General features: G+C 34.5%; 1 protein-coding gene across 2 annotated transcripts; it reads right to left on the reverse strand.

The window, feature by feature from the left end:
* Positions 1-48: 48 nt before the first annotated feature.
* On the reverse strand, positions 49-22,320 carry LOC128672357 (uncharacterized). 2 transcript variants are annotated; one of them, XM_053749462.1, is made up of 31 exons: positions 22,114-22,320; positions 20,763-20,954; positions 17,094-20,017; positions 16,896-17,009; positions 16,379-16,528; positions 16,006-16,146; positions 15,748-15,897; positions 15,256-15,408; positions 14,640-14,828; positions 14,203-14,382; positions 13,420-13,743; positions 10,737-10,877; positions 10,211-10,420; positions 9,867-10,007; positions 9,427-9,594; positions 9,117-9,309; positions 8,592-8,701; positions 7,800-7,946; positions 7,462-7,664; positions 7,063-7,096; positions 6,718-6,955; positions 6,263-6,341; positions 5,987-6,162; positions 5,473-5,656; positions 4,602-4,796; positions 4,229-4,328; positions 3,736-3,892; positions 3,277-3,456; positions 2,800-2,963; positions 2,355-2,504; positions 49-2,082 (listed from the first exon to the last, which is right to left on the reverse strand). In XM_053749462.1, the coding sequence occupies exons 2-31, from the start codon at positions 20,905-20,907 to the stop codon at positions 1,924-1,926; spliced, it is 7,599 nt and encodes a 2,532-aa protein (XP_053605437.1). In that variant the 5' UTR covers positions 20,908-20,954; positions 22,114-22,320; the 3' UTR covers positions 49-1,923. The 2 variants fall into 2 exon arrangements, with proteins under 2 accessions (XP_053605437.1, XP_053605444.1); XM_053749469.1 differs by lacking the exon at positions 14,203-14,382.
* Between the last annotated feature and the right edge of the window lie 2,462 nt (positions 22,321-24,782).

Here is a 24,782-nt window from a genome sequence, read left to right on the forward strand (position 1 = left end):
AAAAATGTGATGATGGCGCTAGTGAGCCGAGACCCAATAAAACAAAAGTTTATTTATAAAGTTTATTGCATAACAAGCACTATCACAATTTAAAGATAGGTACACAACAAAGTTTAAAAATAGTATCACTATGACATCCGATATATATTTCTGATAACCTAAGAATAAATAATTATAAAATAGGCGTACATTTTTATTACACTGGAATCATGTACTTACTCCTTTAACTTATTTTATACAAGTAACCTAGATAATATTCTTATGTAACAAATATTTGGATATTACGAACTTTCGTCTTTACCACGACTTACACACTTTTGTCTTTTTTTATTTCTGATGGAGGAGTTGGAGACACAGGAATATTGCTACAATCACAAAAAATACTAAATAATATTATAACTACTCTTACATATTCGATCTAATAAATCTAAAAAAATAGATTTATTAATCAACTAGATGTTGCCCGGGGCTTCGCTCCCGTGGGAATTTTGAGATAAAATAATATACCTTTCTATTGGTGAAATAATTTTTAAAATCGATTCGGTAGTTTCAGAGATTATCCGCCTCAAACATACAAACTCACTAAACGCTTATCTCTTTATAATAATAGTATAGATGTGACGTTTTTTTTTACATCTTTACCAAGTTAACTTTCCCGAATTCAGGCTTTTATTATTATTTCATATTTCAGTAAACCAACAAAGTGTTGTTGCTTTACTGTAAATAAATAGGTATATTTGATTGGCGTTAATAGTAGATGAGTCAGTTCTAAACACTACTGCTCTAAACATCTAATCTTTCTGATTTGCGACAAAAGTATGTAAACGGGTATCTGATGAAAAAATTTTACTTTTATCATATCAGTGTTACCAAGATAATTAATAGTGCAGCATAAAGACACGTAGAGTACTAGGGCATGAAAAACGGGACTCAGAAACGAAAAAATAAATCACTTTGACTCCACACTCTAATAAATTTAAATTATACCTATATATTTACAAATTATCAACTAGTTTACATATTTTTTAAATATATTTTATAACTGTGCGTGAAGGTATACAGGAAATACAGGACTTTATTTTTTAACTGGAATAAGATGCTGGAGTATATAAAACTTAGTCGATACTTTCAACCACGATATCACATCGAATTTACAATTCACCTACATAATACTTGTCTGGCACAATAAAACACTTAAAAATAAATAACAGTTTCTCACATGCTATACAATATTATTAAGTTTTTATACAATTAAGTATTGTTACTTCACACATTTTGGTAAAAGCTTAAACTTATATGAGTTATACGCCTTTTACGATGCATTTCAATAGTCTTTTAGTGTAGTGAGTATAAAAGGGAACAATAAAATTAAAGGCAACTAAATAATCCCGTGAAGTCATAAAAGAGCTAAGAGTTAAAAATTAACCGTCCCGTATTATATTGTTACATATATATGAATGTTATGTATAACGACTGCTAAAATGTCTATTATGTATTCTTACTATTACAAATATCTATTAAGGCATTAGAATAATTCCTCACAGCCCAGAGGTCATAGAAACATTTATTAGTTTTTTTTTGTTCAATTCTACGGACCACATAAAACGATAGCAAACACTTTATTTTTGTAACCAAAGCATGGAATAAGTATATCCTTCAAATTGTTAATAATTGTCGAAATCGTCTAGACACTCGCACTTAATGCCGGGTACACACTGTCGCCGAACTCAGACAGATAACGACGCGAATGAATGAACATGCGTAGTATGTATGACAGCTTTTATTTACCTCAATGTATATGCCGTAACCGCTATAGTTTAACGATAGTGTACAGGTGGCATAACTCTAATCAAAATGCAACCTTAGTCGAAGTAAATAATGTCATATAAACAATACACTAACGTAATAGGTAAGTTTTAGATATCAAACTTTGAGAAGGAATATCAATCCAGCGTGGGTGGCGACGGCCAGCCGCTTGTGGTGATCGGGCGAGGGACAGAACGCCATCGAAGGGACTTCTACCAGCGGGAAACGTTGCGGGTTAATTTCCCTGTAGTTAGAGTACGACTTTTTGTACTCTTCCTGGAAAATAGTATTATGAACTCAGTGATGTTTTCCGAAAATCCATTTGAAAACTTTCGGATAATCCAATACAAGAAAATAGGGACTTTACTGGGGATATAGGTGACTATTTGTATTTCTTACGAGTAGGTTAGGTGTCTCCTAGTTAGTGATTCCCACAGTGGTGTTTCAGTTAGTGGTTCAGTGTGGCTAACCAAATACACTATTTCGATATCATAGTAATTATTACGTTACTTTAACAAAAAACATATAATAAGGTTAACATGACTTACCTTTGTTTTTGATTTGTTAACGAGTTTAAACTCTATCCCGTACTTCTTAATGGTATCTTCATATTTAATGGATTCAGATAGAATTTCTTTTTTATCTTCATTATGTTTTCTCTTTTTTCCTAACTGTTTCGTACCAATCCATGCCACTGGCTGCAAAAAAGTAAACATTAATATTATTATGAGATAATATTTTTTCCTTTCTCTTAACATGATTATTTACCGACCGATTTAAGTCATGAAGACCACTTGACTCCTAGCTGTTGTTTTAGCGCTCGAAGGATATAAGTAACTGATGCGTCGCTGATTTTATATGCAATACTATTACTATCTTAGAGGCTTTCATGCTAAGCCTATATTGTATAGTTCTACTTAAATAAAAAAATATCCGGATTAGTCAAGGTACATTTGAAAAAAAGAAAGAATAATAAAATAAGGAATGTCTCACCATTCTGTTGAGATCGGGCCGCGCATGATGCGGCCGCATGATGCGCAGGAAGGGCGCCATGAAGGTGGCCGCCGCGCCGCAGTGCAGGCAGCCGCAGCACGCCTGCGCCGGCCCCGCGCGCCGCCCCATGCCCCAGTATTCCAACTCGTTCATCGCCAACATCGCTGATAACAAACAAGACCCCAATATTGATTGGCTTACAACGAAATATAGGGTAACGTTAACATATGTTTCGATATATACATGATGATATAAAACTATGCTGATTATATCGCAATCGCGGGCGACTGAACGGTAAAGAACGGGTACGTCACTGTCGCCGTATACCTACTTACTAATTTGGTTTTGGAAATTAAAGACTTCTCGTTAGACAAGTTTAATGAGATATAGGTTGGCACGGGCTTGCTAAATGCGAAGTTGTCAATGTTAACAATTTCAACCAGACGAGATGAGTGTAGAGCAGGTATAGGTACTCACTGACGGCGTCGTCGCCGGCCAGCCAGACGGCGGGCCAGGCGGGCAGGAAGGCGGCGCCGGCGGCGGCGAGGTGCGAGCGCACGCGCGCGCGCACGCGCTCGCAGCCCAGCGCACTGCCCGCCGGCGACGACGAGCTCACCGCGCCTGCGTCGCCCAGCGCCAGCGGGAACGTGCTCAAGTCTGCAATATAAACCTTTTCATTTATTTATTTGGACTTTATTGCACAAAATTAAATTTGTAAAAGTACGAAAGGTTGGACTTAACGTTATAACTGCTCGGTAGCACCACCGTCACCACCAGACAAAAGAATTTATTGCAAAGTATTAAAGTTTTCCATTACACGATGTAGTCACAGTCTACTATGAAGATTGTGATGGCCACCGTTTATAAAAAGTACCTACATACAGGTGATTAAATGTATATTTATTTGAGCAAACTAAATTATCCAAATCCACATACCTGTTACACATCCATTGTGAATATGTTCTTCAAAAAATGGATAGAAAATTGTGACGTTGTTTTCTTTCGCCTTCAAAAACGGAGACTCCGTATTTAAATCGTAATAAGCAATAATACCATCAGAATATCCCACTACAATTTTAGAATGGCCTTTTTGCTGGAAACAAAAAAGGTATGTAGAAGAAAAAGAAGATCAAACATTGGAACGAATATATATAAATGAAAATCAAACAAACAGTATTAAAACAATAAAAAACAGAAATATACATATAACTAAAATGTTAATGTTCAATGTATAGGTAAATTGTCAATATTACGCTATATTATACTATGTTTATTATATATTATAATTGCGCATTGACAATACTGCGAGACTAGCGCCATCACGGCAGCTGCGGCAGCGCGCGATTAAACGTCAAGATTGACAAGTGCCATTAAAGAGGTATTGATAATGTTCCACATAATCAATTTCAAGTTTAACAATCACACTCACCTTTGACCAGGATATTGATGTGGCCTGATATTTAGGTCTATCCGACTTCATTGTAAATTTTAATTGGGCTACTGGCTCTAGTCTGCAGAAAATTGAATCACTGGGAAAAGGAAAAATCAATAAGTTACAATATACTAATAGTTCCTTAATCAAACTAGTGAAGCGGTGGTGATCCAGTGGTTAAGACTACTGTGAATCGGAAGGTCCCAGGTTCGCACTCTACTCGTGACACCACAAGAGTTTGTATACCAATTTAGTTTTCACAGTGGATCTTGTCAGTACCTTTTAGGCGACATGATACTGACCTGAAACTAGTGTCAGAATACACATTCCATAAGAAGTAGAATCAAAGTAAAATCTATTCAAAAAATACCTTGTGACGGTAGAAGGATAAGGCACTGATAGGATATAGGCGAATCCGTTAGAGCAGGCCACGGCCAACAGACCCATCCTCACGAATCCTTCGTCGTCATCTTTGAGACATTCCCGGGCGCCGGACGGACACCAATCCATCGCCCACACAGCGCCGAAAGGAATCACCAGCCCCATGACCAATTGTGGCGGCGTGCTGACATAAAATCATAAGCAATTATAAAAATACCAATATAGAATAGGGCGGAGAATAAAGTTAATAGTACATTCTGAAAGAAATAGCCCGATTCTCACCATGGCTAATACCATAATAAGTAGTGACTTCGTACTCAGTTTTCCTATTTTCAAGGTTTAAATAAAAAAACCCACAGAGAATTACCCAATGTGACACAGACCCAATGTGAATTAAAACATCAATCGAATTTCGACATAAGATTTTAACAAAAACAAAAAAACAATATCATTGGCTGTCATCCTCAAAAAAGATTACCATAGACCATTAAGCGGTACCATTGATGTGGTTGATTTATGCCACTAATACAATTTATTTTTATGACGACCTCTGTGTAGCCTAATGGTCCATGCAACATTGGAGGTCCCAGATTTGACTCCCGGTCTGGTCAAAATGAAAAATTATCTTTTTCAGATTATATACATAGTATCGTTGACTTAATAGCTGATTAGTCCACATATATTTATTTATATACTAGCGGCCCATCCCAGCTTTGTTCGGATAAAACCATAACAAATTATACACCTAAACCTTCCTCATGAAAATCGGTTCGGTAGTTTCAGAGTTCTTCGCGTTCACACAGACAGAGAGATTTCTTTTTGTAATATCTAATTACCTATTTACTGTACAAAGTACTCACTTAGTGAAATGATCAAAGTCCCAGATCTGTACGAGTGTTTGGTGTCCGAAGAGGTCAGCGAAGTGGAGCTGCGGACAGTCGAGGCCGGCGTGGCACGACACGGACAGGAACTCGCGCGCGCGGCGCTGCGTCGGCACCCACGACACGCGCTGGATGTTGTAGCCCGCGAACATTATCGACTTTTCTGAAATTATTCTCTTCACTTCAACGTGACTGTCATTTCAAAAGTTCTCTTTTGCGTGTCCGTGTTCTTCAACGATCCTAAGTATTTATCTGTATTAATACTATATCTCTTATCCGAGCGTTTCTCGATATTATCTAGTGATTATTGATAAACATTGTGTCACAATTCCCGATCAATTCAATTCCGATTCAATGATCAGTCCGAGAACAGGAGTTAGAGCGCGGGACAAGATAGTGGTTTGAGAGGTGCCGAACTCGACCTAGTATATGCAAATCTCAAAAGTTTTCAACGCATTGTATATACTTGCGGATATAAAATTGTAAAGCATACCATTATCCACATCTGCTTTCCAACGCTTGTATGTTTTCCATTTTCCTTTCGAATATACTTGACAAGAGTCTTCCACGGGCGGCAAACATTTCATCAATTCAGCTTCTGGCACGATTTCATAATTACATCTGGTCCATTCAGGAAATAACGTATCTGTTGTCAAGTAATGGTCAGCGCTGTAACATTTACAAATCTATAAGTATTTTAATTAAATTACTGAGAGAAGCCAATGACACGCGGCAGATCAAAAGTAATGGTTTTGAAATGTTCACTTACAAATCTTTAGCATTCTTCGACAAATAGTCAGGTAAATCTGCAACCACGAACGGTATTCTCGTAATTCTGGACGAGGCACCTAAGAAAATACAAATATAGTTCAAACATATGATATAATATACATTTAAATTAGCATATTTGATGTTAATTGGTTAATAAACATATTTGATGTTAATTGGTTAAAAATGCCCTAGTCATGTGATTTCCATATGCACTGTTAAACAGAAGAATATTTTGAAAGAACATTTTGAAAAACGTAGGATTTGCGATAAACGGCTAAGCAAATACATGCTTGTAATTTTAGTACTACATACATAATGTACAAAATAAAACATGATTAATAAAGTATTAAATATTAAACACTATTTTCTTCGACCTTTATTTGAGACTAGCTGCACCCCGCGGTGTTATCCGAGTATAATTATTTTTTTAAAGATGGAAATAAAAATACTCACTATGATCGGCGTGTTTCCTTTTTCCTAGACTTGAATCATTATCATCACTGGCATCTTCAAATTGACTAACATCGCTTTCATTGACGACTGCATCTAGATCTTCCTCATCTGAACTCTCTTCCTGTTCTAAAGGCAAATCTACATCGTCGCTCAATTTGCGACGTTTTGGACACTTGTGATTGGTCATCTCTTCTTCTACGTCGGTCGCAAAGCCACACTGTTGGCAAACGTGCTTAATCTGAAATTAGTGAAAAATAAACAGTTGTACAGAAAACAAACAATACTTCGATTTTCTTTAAGATTCTTGTTTGAAGTGTGATAGACAGAAGAACAGTCAGTACTTACTTGACGGGCAGTTTCTTCAATCACCATTCTTGCTCTGAAAAAAAGAATGTAACAGATCAATATCATTATTATTCATTAGTTTATAGAGCTATTATTTATTAGTTAATACTGATAAACAAGAGCTTCAGTCAGTTAATACTAATAAATAATAGCTCCAGCCGCCGACTTTGGTGATTTTGAGCAGAGATGAGCGGGTTAATACTAGCAGCCGGCTTCGCTCGTAAAAACTTCATAAACTAAACACCTAAACCTTCATCAGGAATCACACTATTTATTGGTGAAAATCTCGTTGAAAATCCGTGCAGTAGTTTTTTAGTTAATCGCGAACAAACAGACAGACGCGGCAAAGGACTTTATAATAAGTAAGGGATGTAAGGATTAGAGTGTGGCAAGACTCACTTCTCAGCGGCGCGCCGGCGGCCGCTGACGGGCGCCAGCGCGTCGAGTCGCCGCTCGCGCTCCCGGGCGCGATCCTCCTCGGCCTTCTGCTTGCGTTCCTTCGCCAGCTCTTGCTGCGTGTGCAGGGCCATATGCTGCCATTTGTAGATGCCTAGATACTTGCCGCTACATATGTCGCACGACATTTTGTACTTGTCGCATTCCTGAAATAAAAGTCCGATCGTTTGTTGCGGTTCTTCAGCAGAAAATTCCAAGACTTCACACTGAGCCTTTACACCAATGTTAAAGTAAAAGTAAAAGGTATGAATTCACAGACGTAACAGTGCATCATAACTTACCTCCTCTGTAAGGCCACACGTAGTGAAATGAGCGTAGAATCCGATCGCGGAGGAACGGGTGACACGACATACTTTGCAAGCGAAGACGCCGCCACACTTGAGGTACTCATTCAATACTTTTGTGATTTCATGCTGACTCAATAAATCCTGTAGATTAAAAGTTTATTTGCTTTTGCAACTAATCTCAGAAAGCAAACCGATTCATCCTATCCAAACTAGGATTCCATAATCTTAAATTTTCTACTAATCCTACTAATATTACCTATATAAATGCGAAAGTTTGTGAGAATGTACATATGTATGTTTGTTACTCTTCCTAATTTGGTACACGGGTAGAATATAACCTGGAATAACCGGGAGCGAAGCCCCGGGACGCATCTAGTGTTATAAATGTAAAAGTTTTAAGTTTATTTCCTTATTACCTCTTTTTAATTTATCTAATCAACCAATCTCCTTGAAATTATACATATTTTATACTTAAAGTTTGGATTGGGGTGTTTAATTTTGTAGTTTTTGAACAGATTTCAGTGAAAGGCTCCTGTAGCCTTTCACTGAATATAACCTAGAATAACACGGGGTACTTTTATCACGACTTTCGAAGCGGAGCACCAGGGCACAACTGGTTTCAAAATATAATGTTTAGATACTATGATATTTACTGATTTTTATTTATGTTATATTACATATACATTAACAAACAACAATATAGAACTAACACCATTGGTTTACAGCTATGATATATAATTCACCATCGGCTACAACTTTTGCGAAAACAAAAACTTATAAACTCACGATAGGCTCGTCGCCAACAACCCACGCCACATTGTAATGTTCATCAACTGCGTGATTTTTCCATTTGCCATATTTTATGTTTTCATGACATATAGCACACTGATATAAACCTGAAAAATATTTAATAACCTAATATAAAGTTTCATAAGTTTTTTTTTTAATATACATTCCATGTGGTTTCCGCCCTATAATAGAACCACGAACCACGTTAAGCACGAACTTGAAATCAGACAATCTTCAAAATTAAAAAATATATTATTAGCGAACACTGAGAATGACAGAGATTAAGTATAGTTACTTACTCCTCTAGAAAGGCTAGAAGGCTAGTTTTATTTTTATTGTGAATAAATAAATGAAGTAATAATATATAATAATAATACTTTAATTACCAACAGAATTCTAGTAGTATATTAGTAGTATTTAGTAGTAGGTAGTATTTAGAATTTACAATTTTAATTTTTGTTTAGTTTGTTTAGTTCAGTACATAACTTTTTTGTTTAAATATGACTATCAAAATATACTTACCTTTGTGGGCCAACTTTGTCGCTTCACCATCATCTTCTGGTTTATAATCAGGGTTCCCTGTACACGACTCTGAATGCTGTAAATACAGCTGAACTTCTGTACTTAAAAATCCACACTTGGGACATTTCAACTCTTTCACTTTCTCGACAACTGCACGTAAACGTTTTTCAATAATACTAGGTTTGTTACTTTTCTGAAATTATATTGAATCATCGTTAATGACAAAATTGTGTGACAGGAGTCGGGACTGATATTTTTGATCTCAATACTCATATACTAATCTTATACTATCGGAGTGAAGGTTACTTACTATTGGAGCCTGGTGATCTTTCCAACCTATGTAATTATGAGCAAGTCTTACGTGGCCCATCCACTCATTGATACGCATTGTTTGCGTACAAGCCCCGCAGATTACCGTTTCATTTTTCGTTAATTCATAGCTACTTTTACTTTTGTTTTTTCGTTTTTCATGTTGGTTCTAAAACAAACATGCAAATGTTTAATATTATTATGTTAAGATAGTTTTTTATAGTTTTACTTTTGTTACTTTTAACATTGTGCCTCCTTTACCAAACTGTGAACAGTTTTATTTATGAGGTTTCAAATGTAATCATATGCGATGGCTGTATAACGCCGCTGAGCATTCCTATCGGTCGTAATAAATATCCAACCCGATTAATCAGTATATAAGTATCAGTAAGAATACAAAAAAGCTTAAGAATTGTTCAAAAAAATATAATATATACTAGCCTCGACGGAGCATTGTCTCATATGTTGCAGAAACTTCTTGGCGTATTTGCGAGAAGTGCCGCAATTAGCACAAACCAGCGCTCCGATTTCATCCACTATTTTTTGTAAGTGTTCTCGTATCATATCTTGATTTTTCAAGTCCTAAAACAGTAGATAATATACTCGTTTGGTATTCTTTATTCGAGTATGCTACAATCACCAATCCGCGTAATATAGCAGTACGCGATTGCATGACCAACAACAATTATCAATTATCGGGATACTCTTTTAAGATCCAATAAATTCTAGACATTTCAGTGAGCATTCATAAAAGGTACTATATTCATTGCATGTGCAAATTTTACCAGTGGGGTTGCGCCGTCTATCCATGCGATATAGTTGTGCGCAGTCTGCATATGTGTAATCCAATTTTCCCGATTCGTCACTTTCTGACATACACCGCACGTCAACTCTGTCGTGCTCAGATCCAAATCCTTATTCTTCAAATATCTATCCACGTGTGATATGACGCCACATGTCGCCTTCTCTATTGTAGAATTATTGGAAGACGTGTTCTATGTCAAACAAAATTGAACGTTACTCAAAAAATACGAAGAAATAGGGGCAAGTTCTCCAATGAACATAAAAATTAAAGAGCCTTTTTAGAATTTAAAACAGAATAAAGAAATCGCGTTCGTCAACTTCAGGAGATATAAATATATTAAAACAAGATAAATCTTGTTTTAATATCACGATATTGTAATGGTAATTATAATGGTAAGTGAGCACAAATTGTTCTGTGCGTCAACTTCAGAAAGTACAATTAATGGAACTTGTTAGCTGCGAATTCTCAACATAGATACATAAAAAGTTTATAACCAATATACCAACCGAACCATTACAATCTTTCACATGTTGTAAGAAATTCTTCGGATATTTCCTTTCTTTGCCACATTTAGGACAAATAAGTTTTCCAATTGAAGTTTTAATGTTGTGTAGATGATGCCAGATTGCTTCTTTGTCATCAGAATCCTGAAAATATATCAATATATTTTGATATTTAAAGTTAGCGAAATTACCTAGTTTCAAAGCGGCTTTGCATGCATATTTTTTCCACGGGAACGGTTATTTCTCCGGGATGAAAGGCACTCTAAGTCCTTCTCCATACTTCAAACTACAAGTACGCAAAATTTCAAGCTTGAGTAGATACGAGTAGAGCGTGAAGAGTTAACAAACAAACGAAACTTACTTTCGCATTTATATTATTATAGTAGAACCGCCTAAATGAGTCCTCGCCCGCGGAGTACAAGGGGCGCGGGGGTACGACGACAAAGGGGACCGAGAGAGGTGCGGGCGGCGGGCGCATTCTTGTAAAAACTCAGTTCGCTCGCTACGCGGTTAGCGATCACACGTGTTGACAGTTGCGGACGCCTTGTGAAAGTTATACATGAGATTACATTCTCAAGATGAGTCGAAATGTTTTCGGACATAGAATTAATAGTCAGTGCAAACAAATGGCGTTTAACGTATATGAATATTTTAGAAAAAAGAAACTCGACCCAAATTCTGATGAATATAAACAAGATATACCTTTAAATAAAACTGTAGCAGAAGTTACTGGATTATCAGAAAAGACTGTATCTAGAATTGTACAACAAGGGAAAGCATTAAATGACAACGAGAGATTTAAATCACCAAGAAAACCAAAACAGGTTCGTAGAAAAAGAGTGGAAATAGACGATTTCACAAAAGGAGTGGTAAGAAGAAAAGTCACTCAGTTTTACACAATTTTCAAAAAAATACCTACTCTGAAAACTTTGAACGCTGTACTTAGAGAAGAGAATATATTACACTGCGGCAGGGAATATTTAAGGCTATTATTACATGATCTAGGTTTTAAATTTAAGAAATGCGGATCTAAAAGGAAACTCCTTATCGAACAGCCAAATATCACATCGTGGAGGTGGAAATACCTAAATACTATTAAAAAATATCGTAGAGAAAGAAGACATATTTTATACCTTGACGAAACTTATGTAAACGCGTCTCATAACGTTTCAAAATGTTGGCAATCAAAGGATGAACTTGGCGTTCTATCTCATATTGGTAAAGGGGACCGTTTGATCATCGTACATTGTGGAGGTCAAATTGGATTTGTAGACGGAGCCCTTGTGATATTCAAATCCAAATGTAAAACAGGTGATTATCACGATTCTATGAATTTCGCAAATTTCAGTAAATGGATAAATGAAAAGCTCATGCCTAATATACCGCAAAATTCTGTCATAGTAATGGACAACGCAGCTTATCATTCGGTTCGAGAAGAGAAAAAGCCAACTATGGCTTCTACCAAGCCAACTATGCAAGAATGGCTACGACGACATAACGTGCCTTTTGATGAAAAACTTAGAAAAGATGACTTATATAAATTAATTAAAAGCCATTTCACAGAAGATATTTACAAAATTGACGAGGTATTGAAAAGAAACGGACACGAAGTATTGCGTTTGCCTCCATATCACCCAGACCTGAACCCCATTGAGTTGGTCTGGGGTGATATCAAAGGACAATTAGCACAAAAAAGTATCGACTCTAATTTGGACCAGAAAAAAGAAATATTAGAGAGATTATTTGCTGAATATCCCAAAGAGAAATGGGAGAATTGTGTTAAACACGTGATTAAAATCGAAGACGAATATTGCAAACATGATGGAGCACTAGATGAAGTTGTTGATTTTATTATTAATGTGCAAGACGATTCTGATGATTCTGATGATGGCTGTTTCGAAAGTGAAGAATCAAGTTCCAGTGATACTGATATTATGGACATAAGTGATTGATTTATAATTTTGATAAATTTTGCATAAATAAATATTACATACATAACTTTATTACCTTTTTTTTACCTACATATCATACCTATATATCATAAAATCACATTTTTATCGAATTGTTTTGTATGAAAAATAAAAATTTGAAAATAACAATAATCGAAAAATGCTTATGCTATTTAATTCATGTACGTGGTCTCGTTGATACCATGGAGATATGGGATAACAAAAGGAACACGTTGTATAGTTTACAGTTGTTTCATTCAAATTTTGTATAGCCATTATTAATTTTTTAATAAAAATCTTCACCTGTTTGCCGCTAACCACTATGACTTCACATATCTCAAGAAATGTCCAGTAACATTTCGCCTCTTGTATTACACGCTACGCTCGACCGCCGCCCGCACCTCTTTCGTTCCCCTTCGTCGTCGTACCCCCGCGCCCCTTGTACTCCGCGGGCGAGGACTCATTTAGGCGGTTCTACTATAGTTAGAGTTTTAAGGCCCTGCTTTCCATGCAATAAAAGTTCTTTTCATATATTTTTTTACAGTTTTATTTATTTTGAAAACAGAATCAATCATTGTAGAATTTTAAAATATTGGAAAAAATATTGAACTTCGATTGCGTGAGAGTGGGCCTTACGTTTTCTACACGTTTATAAAATTTAATCCAAATCAGTTCAAAAGATTTTGCATGACCTAGCGAGTCATTAGCATTTATAATATTATTGTGATCCAACTTACTAGCGGAGTGTCACCGGCCCTCCATGCTAAATAATTATGTTCCATTTTAATATGATCTATCCACGTTGATTCCTCCAGGACCATGTTGCAAACGCCACACGTATATGTAGCGTTAGAAGAATCTATATTATTTGTTATATGAGAACTGGGCGCTCCAGTTATTATTTTACTTGCTTTATCATCTGTACTGTTAACAGTATCTGAACTTAAAAGATCAATTTTTGTTGGTATTGAAGAGTCTTTATATATTCGTGACAAGTTTGTATTAATTTCGGAATCCACATAGTAGATTGGATCTGAATTAGACGCGTGAGCTGTTGATTTCTGAAAACATTATATACATAATTTTATAATGTAAATTTATTTATTTTAAATAGTAAATACAAAAATAATACAATATGTAAACACAAAATAGCCATTTATATCACGTTACGTTTTCAAAGCTCAAGGCAAAAAGCTTTTATGAATTACGAATTTCAATTTTCAATAACAAATGATAATTCGATTTCAGATATGATGTATCAATTCTATAGCATCTAACCTCTCCTATCCCCGTGTTCTGTTCCCCTACAGTCTCATATACATAATTTTATAATGTAAATTTATTTATTTTAAATAGTAAATACAAAAATAATACAATATGTAAACACAAAATAGCCATTTATATCACGTTACGTTTTCAAAGCTCAAGGCAAAAAGCTTTTATGAATTACGAATTTCAATTTTCAATAACAAATGATAATTCGATTTCAGATATGATGTATCAATTTTATAGCATCTAACCTCTCCTATCCCCGTGTTCTGTTCCCCTACAGTCTCATTTGCGTTCGCTGTACAAGATTCCATGTGTTGTAGATATTTTCTCACGTATTTACGAACCAAACCGCATTTAAAGCACCGCAAACCACCATCTTTGGAGAAGTCGTTTAGATGTTCCCATAATGCATTTTCATCGTCAAAATTCTGCACAAATATAAATCAGAAACAATACTTAATAAAACATAAATTAATAAAAGCTTTTATCCACTCTCTATATAACTTATAGACAAAAAACTCACACGAGAAATAATTCAATAAATGTACTGTCTATCTACCCTGTAAATCCATAGCAAATTGCAATGCAGTCAATTGTACTATTTCAATAATCTCATGTAACGTTTTTTTCATTCACAACAATGCGCAATGTAAAGATAACTGTAAGTTGACTGACACAATCTTACCGGAGCTGTTTTCCCAACTATCCACGTACGGTAATTATGTTCCCTCGAAGCATGATCTGACCATTTTGAAGCATCAATGTCTTTTTCACAAACCGCGCATTTGTAAACAACTGGCTCTGGAGAAGCTGGTTCTTGTATTGATTGATCACTTTTAGAGTTTCTTCGAGAAGCTCTTGATACATTTGTATACTGTAAAAAACGGGCCAGGTAAATACTTCTTTCTGAATTGATGATTCCAAATCAATGGACACTATAGGTTTTGACTCCCTTGAAATCACAAAATTGGCGAAATAAATGGCCACATTTTTTTATTACGTCATTTTTCTCAGATAAGAGATCTTAAACACCAGTATTTGATATACATTTCAATTTTATACCTTAACAAGTCCTTGGGAAAAGCCATTGGGCTTTTGAAACAACCTACAGATGAAACAGACGCACAATGAAGCAATCGAATAAGGCTTCGTTTTTATCTTTTGAGTTACTGAACCAGAAAATCGTAATATAATCCAAAATACATACAAGCCAGTGCGGGTCGTTAGTATAAATATAGATAACTTTAATCTATTTATCACTCTAAAGATTTTTAACGTGACTCTAATTAAAAAATACGTACCTTCCTTGAACATTTTTCAATATGTATTAAATAATTTTTGATGGATTTAGCCGTATATTTGCGAAGCAAGCCGCATTTCGAACAAATAAGACAACCATATTTCTTGACCATATTTAAAAGATGATCCTTCACTTTGTTTTCATCATCCAGATCCTAAAAATTGCTAGTTATACATGTATGTAGAAAATGAGATACCTATTGAAAATAATGCTATTAATTTTGTTTTGTGTACACGACTATTCGCGTATGCTTGAAGAAGAAGAAATACCCATAATTATAGTCATTGTCATTAAATTTAATTTATTATGATTAAATATGTATGTATCTTAAATCACATAACACTTAATTGTTTTTTCCAAGCTTAATATTGCAGCAAGATACTCAAAAAATAGAACATAACTATGAAATCTTTTATTCTAAATATATTTCGATACTTCATTCACAGATAGTATTCCTTTGAAAGAAATAATTTGAAAAAATAGATAAACGTACCAATGGAGACTCGCCAACCTTCCATGCTAAGTATTGGTGTTTCTCGGATATGTGTTCGATCCATTGTTCGGGACTGACCTCACACTGACACACGCCACATATACTTAGGTCTGATTTCGATGTTGTGGCACTGTCTATTCGTTTTTTGCCCTAAAATCCAGGAGTAATTTAATTATTTTGATATATTTAGTCACTTAGGTACTGTGGAAATGTATTGTATAATAATATACATATCTTATAATAGTAGTAAAAACCTACCTTTTTCGTAAAGCAGCTTTTCACATGAGATAGAAACCTTGTGAGTTTGACATATTCATATCCACAAAAAGTGCATATCAGACTGCCTGTACTTTTTAACTTATTTTTAATTTTTTTCAGTAATAGTAAATTTTCGAAATCCTGAAAACAAATTACTTAATTACATACATCAATTAATTGCAACAAACATAAAAGTTAGATTATTTTTTATTTGTTAGACTGAGTAGCCTAACAAATAAAAAATAATGAGTAGTTTTTGATGATGTAAAATTAATTGGAAAATGCTGAGAATGTGGAGACTAGCCTTGATGAAATTTTGAAACTATATTCATGAATTTACCGTTGTAATAAACAAAATAATTGAAAAACTTACAATTGCATGACCATCTTTCCAAGCAATGTAGTAGTGCATTTTAGAAATGTGATCCTCCCATTCTGATTCAGCGAACAATTGTTCACACACACCACATTTTACATTTTTTTTGGCAGGCGGTTCTTCAATGTCATTTTTTATTTTACGTTTCTGTAAAAGCGAGGTTAAGGCCAAATTAATAGGGTTATAAACATTCAGCGTCAAAGACAAAGCAGATTAATTTTTGATAGGTTTCGGGTTTATTTTACACAGATTTTCTCTGAACTAACAAACATCATTACATGTACATTAAAAAAACACATAATAATTTCTACACATTATTTTTTGCATTATTCTTGAATTACATAGGTATATTCCGATATTTCCACGGAAACGAGGCCCTGTGCTTACAAATCACTTCACTGCATAATATAAAACAAAGTCGCCCTCCACCGCTATTTATTAGCTTTCTTCTTTTAAGCCAAATGGATTTTGATGCAGGTATCTAGCTTAATTTTAAATTATAACCAACACTTACAACATTTTTCCTTGATTCATCATCAGTTTTTGTTTTATTATGTTGATCATTTTTTTCTGTACCACTTTCTTCCAAAAATATATTGTTTTCATTGTTAGTATTCAATTGAGGTGCCTGTAATGAAAATAAGAGATGTTTCATTAGTATGTTATTCACACTACATACCTAATATAATTTTCTATATAGCAGCCTACTTACCACAATATTATCTTCAATCAGTTTAGTCAACAAGCTTCGACTGGAAACTTTATCATCATAATGTGTATCATTTTCTTGTATCTTATGTACATTCTGTTTTGATATACAACCCGATTCGTCTGATTCTGAAGATAAATCGAGTTTTGAATTTGTGATTTCAACAGCTTCTGTGTTTTCTTTTAACTTTTTTACATTCCGTTTAGGCATATATCTTAATTCTTCATCCTGCATTAACATAGTTAAATTTGTGTTGTCAACAACTTCTGTATTTTCATTTAATATATTTGTTGCAGGGATATTTTCTTCTTCCTGATATTCAAATTTCTGCCAGCAGATATGACCACTATCATATTCATTATTAATTTCTTCTTCTTGTATGTATTCTCTGCTCTTTAAGGGAATAAAATCAGTTCTTTCATCATATATTTCAAACACAGAATTAACAGGACAATTGACACTTCTATTAGACCCAAAGTGAATATGTTCATATAAATTGTTATATTCAGTAACATCTGGTAATTTACCAAAGTCATAACATAAACAAAACTCCTGCCGTTTATTTAAAACAGACGGTTCTATGAATGTATTGATTTCAGTCGAATTATTTTCAGGTGTTTTAGTGGCTTTCAGCAAAATTTCTTCCTTTCTAGAAGCAACACCTATTTGTATTACTTTCTTCTTTTCATAAGTTTTGTATAGCTTAACCTTATTAAATACTAATTCCTGTTCACCTGAACCTCCAGGTTTTTCAACCCCATGAATAAATATTTTAGACTTTGTATGAATTCCAACTTTTGGTTCAAACAACATTTTTTTATTCTTATAAGCCTTTTTCAAATATTTAGCTATTTCTTCGACCTTGTTACCCAAATCAGTTACCACTTTTTTGTCTTGGCTGCTATTGCAGGAAACATCTAGATCATTTTCTACTTTTTCTGTGCCTCCAAATGAATCAATAGTTTGTTGTATTTGTTTTTTATATTGGTTATTCGATATTATTTCGCCTGGTGATTGGGAAACATTTTCACCTTCTATTTTCGGTGTTATTTCGTCTATTTCTTTGTCGTCAGTTTTGGTGACGATTTGACTTTTTTTTGCTTCAATATCATTAACAGAATAATTGTTTACTTCCACAACAGATATTTCATTTCCTAATTTAGGTTCATTATCATTATTAAAATTTAGTTCGGCTGAATTATCATGAAAAATATCGCCATTATTACCTATAAATTCATTAGTTAGCACGTTCACAGTGTTTATTTTATTAATAGTGCTTTTCTGTGCATTTCCTGTAGACAAAATGTGATCCAAATGAAGTGTACTAACAGAATCAGTATTGTTACTGGACGAATAAAGTTCTGTTTCATAATTTGTAACTTTATTGATGGAACCATTGTGATTAATTATTATGTTTCTACTTTTTGCTTCTATAACTGCTGATGAATTTAAAATATAACTGTTCGGTCTCTTGATATTTCCAAAATTATTATGTTCTAAAATAGGACTTATTACCTCATGCCCTTCAAATACATAATCCATTTCTTCCTCAATATGCAAGTCATTCTTATTATGATATAACTTTAGTGTGTCTCTATCACATATACTAGTTTTTGATGATGTGGAAATCAAAATTTCTGTTTCGCGCAACATATTATCAAGTTCCATATCACTTGTCTCATCACAGTCAATATGACTGATAATATCTACGTTAAGTCCATTGGTTTGTTCTTCTGATTCACAAGTATCTACATTAGAAACCATTTCTTGGTTTCTATTGGAAAATTCTGTTTCTTTACTGGTACTATGTTCATCAAATGATTCATAAAGTATGTCGATATTGATATCTTCAGTATCATTAATGTTTTGAGTGATATTTGAAATATTCGTCAATTCTGAAGGTAACAATAAAATGTTATTGTCTGCTACATTATTCAGTTGCTGTCCTTTTTCATAGCTTAATTCATTTAATTCTTCAATAATAATGTCATCACATTCATTGGAGATTATATTTGTAGAAGCAGTAGTTGTCGAAACAGGAATAAATATTTTTGTTTCATGTAATATGTTATCAAGATCCATATCAAGCTTTTCATCACAATTTGTAAACTTGGTTAAATTACTATTAACACTATTATCAATAGGATTATGTAATGTTGATTGATTAACACTAAATATAGGAGTCACAGACTGTTGATCCTTCATAGTGTGGCTTAAATTAGTCACATCAGAATGAATCGAAGCAGGAACTACTAAGGGTTCTTCTGATTCTAGTCTATTATCAAAGTTATCCAATGTTGAAACTACACATACTTTTTTGCCACCTATTTCATAATCATTATTATTAGTATTAGTATGACACACTAGTCCAGTTCTATGCAGGTTTCCATTTAAAGCAGTATACTGAATATCACTTTTCAAAGTCAATTTGTGCTCAACAGGTGATTTTAAACATTTCAATTTTAATTTGCATTTAACATCATCTGAATTTAAAGGTTTCTTCATATTTATATCACCAAAATTTATTGATGACTCCCTATGCACATTAGTTCTTCCGATTTCATTGCTGATAATGGATGAGTCGATTTCTTTCAAAATTCTGCTTTTGGTTGATTGTTCTGAACCAAAAAATGTGTTGCTTTGTGTATCATGACATGGTTCAAAGATATCATTTTCTTGATTAAAATTGTTGTTAAGACAATTATTACTCACATTTAATTCTATGTTTAGATTAGAAGTATTTAAGTCAATATTTTTTGCTATTTCAATTTCTCCTGGAATTGTATCCCCCACCACAGGAACAAATGTCGGACTTAAAAGTACAGAGTTCTTCATTAGATCAGCAGTTTCTAAAATAGATGAACCTTGTGAAACCAAAACATTATTCAGTTCATGATTTGAATGGTGTCTCTTTATACAGTTTTTATCTGAAATAGAAATACACCATTGTTTTGAAAACTTGTCTATTAGAACCATTTCAGGGGCAATTTAAGGCCTTACCTACACACTAGTGCTACCATCATATTTTAATCAATTTATATTATCCTTACATATTATAAAACAAAATCCTCTGCCTCGTCTAATTGTATTTTCGCGATAAACTCAAAAAGTACTGCACGGATTTCCATGCAGTTTTCACATATAGATAGTGTGATTCCCGCGGAAGGCTTAGATGTTATTTATTATGATTATTATGATTTTAGCCGAGCGAAGCCAGGACGGGCCACTAGTTTAAACTAAAAATATTTTTATTGCCACTGTTTTTGATTTCAATTTAATAATCTGTGATATTAGGATCATTTCTTATTTTTCATTACATATAATACATTTTTATGTAATAGTGGTGCTTTAAAAGCGGTGGTGGTGTAGGTAATGGTTAAGATGCCCACCTGTGGATCGAAAGGTCCCAGATTCAAATTGAAGTACAATTTGAATATGGGACCTTTCGATGTGCCACATGAGTTTATATATGAATCTGACTCATGTATACTAGTTTTCATCAACCACCATTTGCTGCTGGTGAAGAAAAATAACATAAGGAAACACACTGATTGATTATTAACTTGTGTGTGAAATGGAGAAGGCAAAGGCAAACCACTCCATTAGTAGGCCAAGAAAATTGTGTTTCATTCCAAGTAATAACCACGTCCCTCAGTCATGAGGAATACTTACTTTTCCTTCTTTTTGATTTTTGAGATTTTTGTGGAGTTTGATCTATGTTACACAAATTTATGCCCAATTTCTCGAGGAGTTCTGGGGGCAATACAAACACTTCAGCATCATTATGGGTCTCTACTTGTATGTCATTCATTTTCATACATTGGTTTCTTTCTTCTAAACTCTTTATTTTCTATATTCATTAAACTGTAAAATAACATGAATTTTTATTTTAGCTACTTGTGTAACTGAATGATTCAATACATTTATTTAATATAGAAATATTAAATAAATGTATTGAATCATAATTGTTTCATTCCTCTACTATAGTCCAGACCAGTTTCAAGTTCCGCATACGTCTTGTGTTCAGGTTACATCATTGTGTAATTTCAGAGGTCAAAACTTTCCTCAAAATACCTATGATGTCTACTTTTAATTTTTTGTGAGGAGTCTTTTACATTGTGGAACACTAGTCTACCAAGATAATTTTTAAAATGCTTCACACACCTTTTCACTATAAAAAAAAATATATTCAAATCCTAATCATAACATTATAAATGCGAAAATCAATCTGTTTATTACCTCTTCATACTCTATCTACTCAACCAATTTTCTTGAAATTTTGCATACCTCTTTGTAGTTTGGAGTATGGAGAAGAACATAGGCACACCTTTTATCCAGGAAAAGTAACTGCTCCCGCGATAAATTTAAGCGGGCAAAGCCGCGGGCAAAACTATTAATATATAACTAGGTATAATATTTTCTTATTCATAGGAAAAAAATATATGTATAGCTTTCCTAACAGCATGTATGTAGCTTGAACTACGGAGAAAGACATAGTAACTTTCATTCCAAATAAATAAATGATCCCGTGGGAAATTCACGCCGGCAAAAGCTAGTAAATGATAAAGTGAGTGTAACATTATTGTACCCCTTATAAAAACATCTATAAAATAAATAAAAAGCCACATTTTGCCATTATTTTCGTTTTCATTTTAAAAGTTTTTCAATAATTTCACAAGGGGGAGCCACTTTGGAATTATATACTCAAGCACAAAATATCGCGGCGGTATAAATATAGTACTTTAATAATGAGATCATGTTAAAATATTGGACAAAATATGAAAAGAAAAGATTCGAAACAATAAAAACTAAAAAAAATGAATATTTTATATTGACAGCTGGATTTGAACCTGCTATCCATCACACATGCTAGATACACGTGGTTACAACCGAGCCAAAAATACCGGCGGGCGCATTGAAATAATTATCGATATCTATTTAGAAATGTCACAAAATTAACAAATAAAAAATCCTACACTTTCTATGTTGTAAGTACTACCAATTATAAATTATTACGACTTACATGTCCAATCGCTATTCTCCTTTCTTTTGTAAAAAGGTACCACCACAGTAAGTTTTCAGAACTATTAACTTGTCCATTCTGTTTTCAGGTGCAGTTGAGTAATATCTAAATAATATGCAGCAGATTCATCTCAAAAGGGTACATGATTCGTAGGTATCGCAAAAATAGCTAATCAAAGCTTAGGTTAGATTCTCTTTGGGCATAGACAAGACGAGTAAGGTTTGGTAGGTACCTAGACTTCAATGAGATGTCAGACGTCAAGGTGCTAGTGATGCCATTACACCATCGATACCTAGGTAGTATTTTTCCTCTAAGTCTTTGCACGTAGGGTGGAAACTCATGTTGCTATGCTATGAAGCTTTAACCTTATACATAAAAGATAAAGCATACTTCAAGCTAAAGTATGTTTTATTTTTTTCTGTCAATGCCAAATTTTGTAAAGTGCGATGAGAAGTTGTTTTAGAAATAAGCGCGCATGCAAAACAAGCGTTATTCCCCGGGTACCTAAGTCATAAATCAGATCGCTAAAAATGTGAAACATGATTTTACAAAGGCAAACGACCAGGCATCATGCCCATGCCATGTTTAGTTTGTTATCGTTGGACTGTTTTGAGACATATATCTCTTATACCTCACAATCACAGACCATTTAGCCTTAAAGACAACGCTTCCAAATATTTTAATAAGAAAACGCAATCGCCAAATTGTGTTAGGGTGCGGAGAAAGGTCGCTTAGTTCTCATTGGAGCGTTCAAATATATCAAAATATGGAGTATTACTGCGCATTTATTCCGCCAGAGTGCAGCACTGTTTGGTTGGTAAACAAAAGCATTGCCGCCTTTTGCTAAGTTGATGAAAACGCTTATTTTAGAGTACTTTATTCATATTTTCCTTTTGTAAGCATTCGTTTGTAAAAATATAAAACAGTGTTGCATATTCGGGTGCCGAAATATTGGGAAACATCGTTTTCCAACAGATAAAAAACTTCGAAAACTATGAGAAACCGCCACACGCTGCAAAATTTTCAAATATTTGGTCTATTGTGGTGATAAACTTGATTTTGATTGAAAGCCTTACCATGAAGTCCATATTTTCATAAGTTGTCAGGTGTGTTCGAGCATATTTTTGATCATTTACTGGCTCAAAAATTTTGTAGCGTGTGGCGGTTAAACGAAATCCTTCTTTTTTTCCTTTTAAACTCGCACCACGATTGCGAAGAAAGTATTTTAGTCGTAATCTTAAATAATATAAAAAATAAGCGCTTTTTGCCTCCATTGGCAATGTTTTGTTAACAGACACTAGTCTTACCCTAGTTGTACCAGTAGCGCCATCTGCGAGCTTTGCATAATATTCCTTATTCCATGGCCAGGGCAGTTTGTCCACCGTCGCCATCACCGGACCGTCACCGAGAAGGCCGAGTTTAATATGACGTAACGGCGATCGTTTGTCCATCGCGACCGATTATAATAATAACTGAGCTCGTGTACGGTGTGATAGCGGCGACGGCAGTGTGTGGACAAGTTCATACGTGTTTTGTATTGCCGGCACATCGGCCCGTCAAAATCTCGGGCCACGTTCTAGCGGCCACGCCGATCTACTCGCAATTTCGGCGGCCGGGATGTATGCCCCGCTACTTCGGCGCCGTCATCTCGTTCTCGGTGACGTGACGGAGACGGCGGCGGTGAACAAACGCACTTAACTTAAATATTTTTAACCCCATATCCAAAATCTTTGCTTTAAGTAACTCTTTTTTTTCTTTTGTTCTTTGTGGCTATTAAGCTTCTTCAATAGAGCTTATTTTTGTCAGTGTTGAGTTACATTATGACTGGGTGATAGGATTGGACTTGGGCGGTGTTAAAGGATGAGGGCAATAAATACATATATTATCATATGTAATATGAGGGTAAACAATATAAATAATAGACAACCTCGGTTGCGCAGTGGTAAAGTGCCTACCTCTGAACCGATAGGTCCCGGGTTCGATCCCCGGTCGGGTCATGATGGAAAATGATCTTTTTCTGATTGGCCCGCGTCTTGGATGTTTATCTATATATGTATTTGTTATAAAATATAGTATCGTTGAGTTAATATCCCATAACACAAGTCTCGGAACTTACTTTGGGGCTAGCTCAATCTGTGTGATTTGTCCCAATATATTTATTTATTTATTATTTATTTAAATATTACGGTAAGAAAAGAAAGAAGCAAGAGTTTTAATACATTTAAAATCAGTAAAGGAAAGGTTAGTAAAGGAATCACAAGGAAGAGGAGCAAGGAGTTCTATAAGGAACTAGTAAGGCCTTATCTCTAATCTTTATATATTTGGTATTGCCATGGCAAATAATGTAGTTCGTTAAAAATCTGATGGTGTCATTTTCTTGACATATTGTACGCACGTACACATTATAACAAACAACTAATTTAATAAAGTAGAATACAGTCATAGCCTCACAACACTGTAGAGTACAATTTGAGCACGAGCAGCGGGCAAGCATCCGGCGGGTAAATCCATGTCTGTCCTCACCATACACGTACAGATCTGTCCACTGGGCTTGTCATCTTTCGCAGACTATCGGACAGATCCGTCGGGCGCATCTGTGCGTGAACTTGGCTATGGCTAGCTTATCATTGCTAGCTACTCATTATTGTGAGACAGAGTAGGTACCTAGT

This window comes from Plodia interpunctella, chromosome 1 (genome assembly GCF_027563975.2).
Source record: "Plodia interpunctella isolate USDA-ARS_2022_Savannah chromosome 1, ilPloInte3.2, whole genome shotgun sequence".
Taxonomy (NCBI): domain Eukaryota; kingdom Metazoa; phylum Arthropoda; class Insecta; order Lepidoptera; family Pyralidae; genus Plodia; species Plodia interpunctella.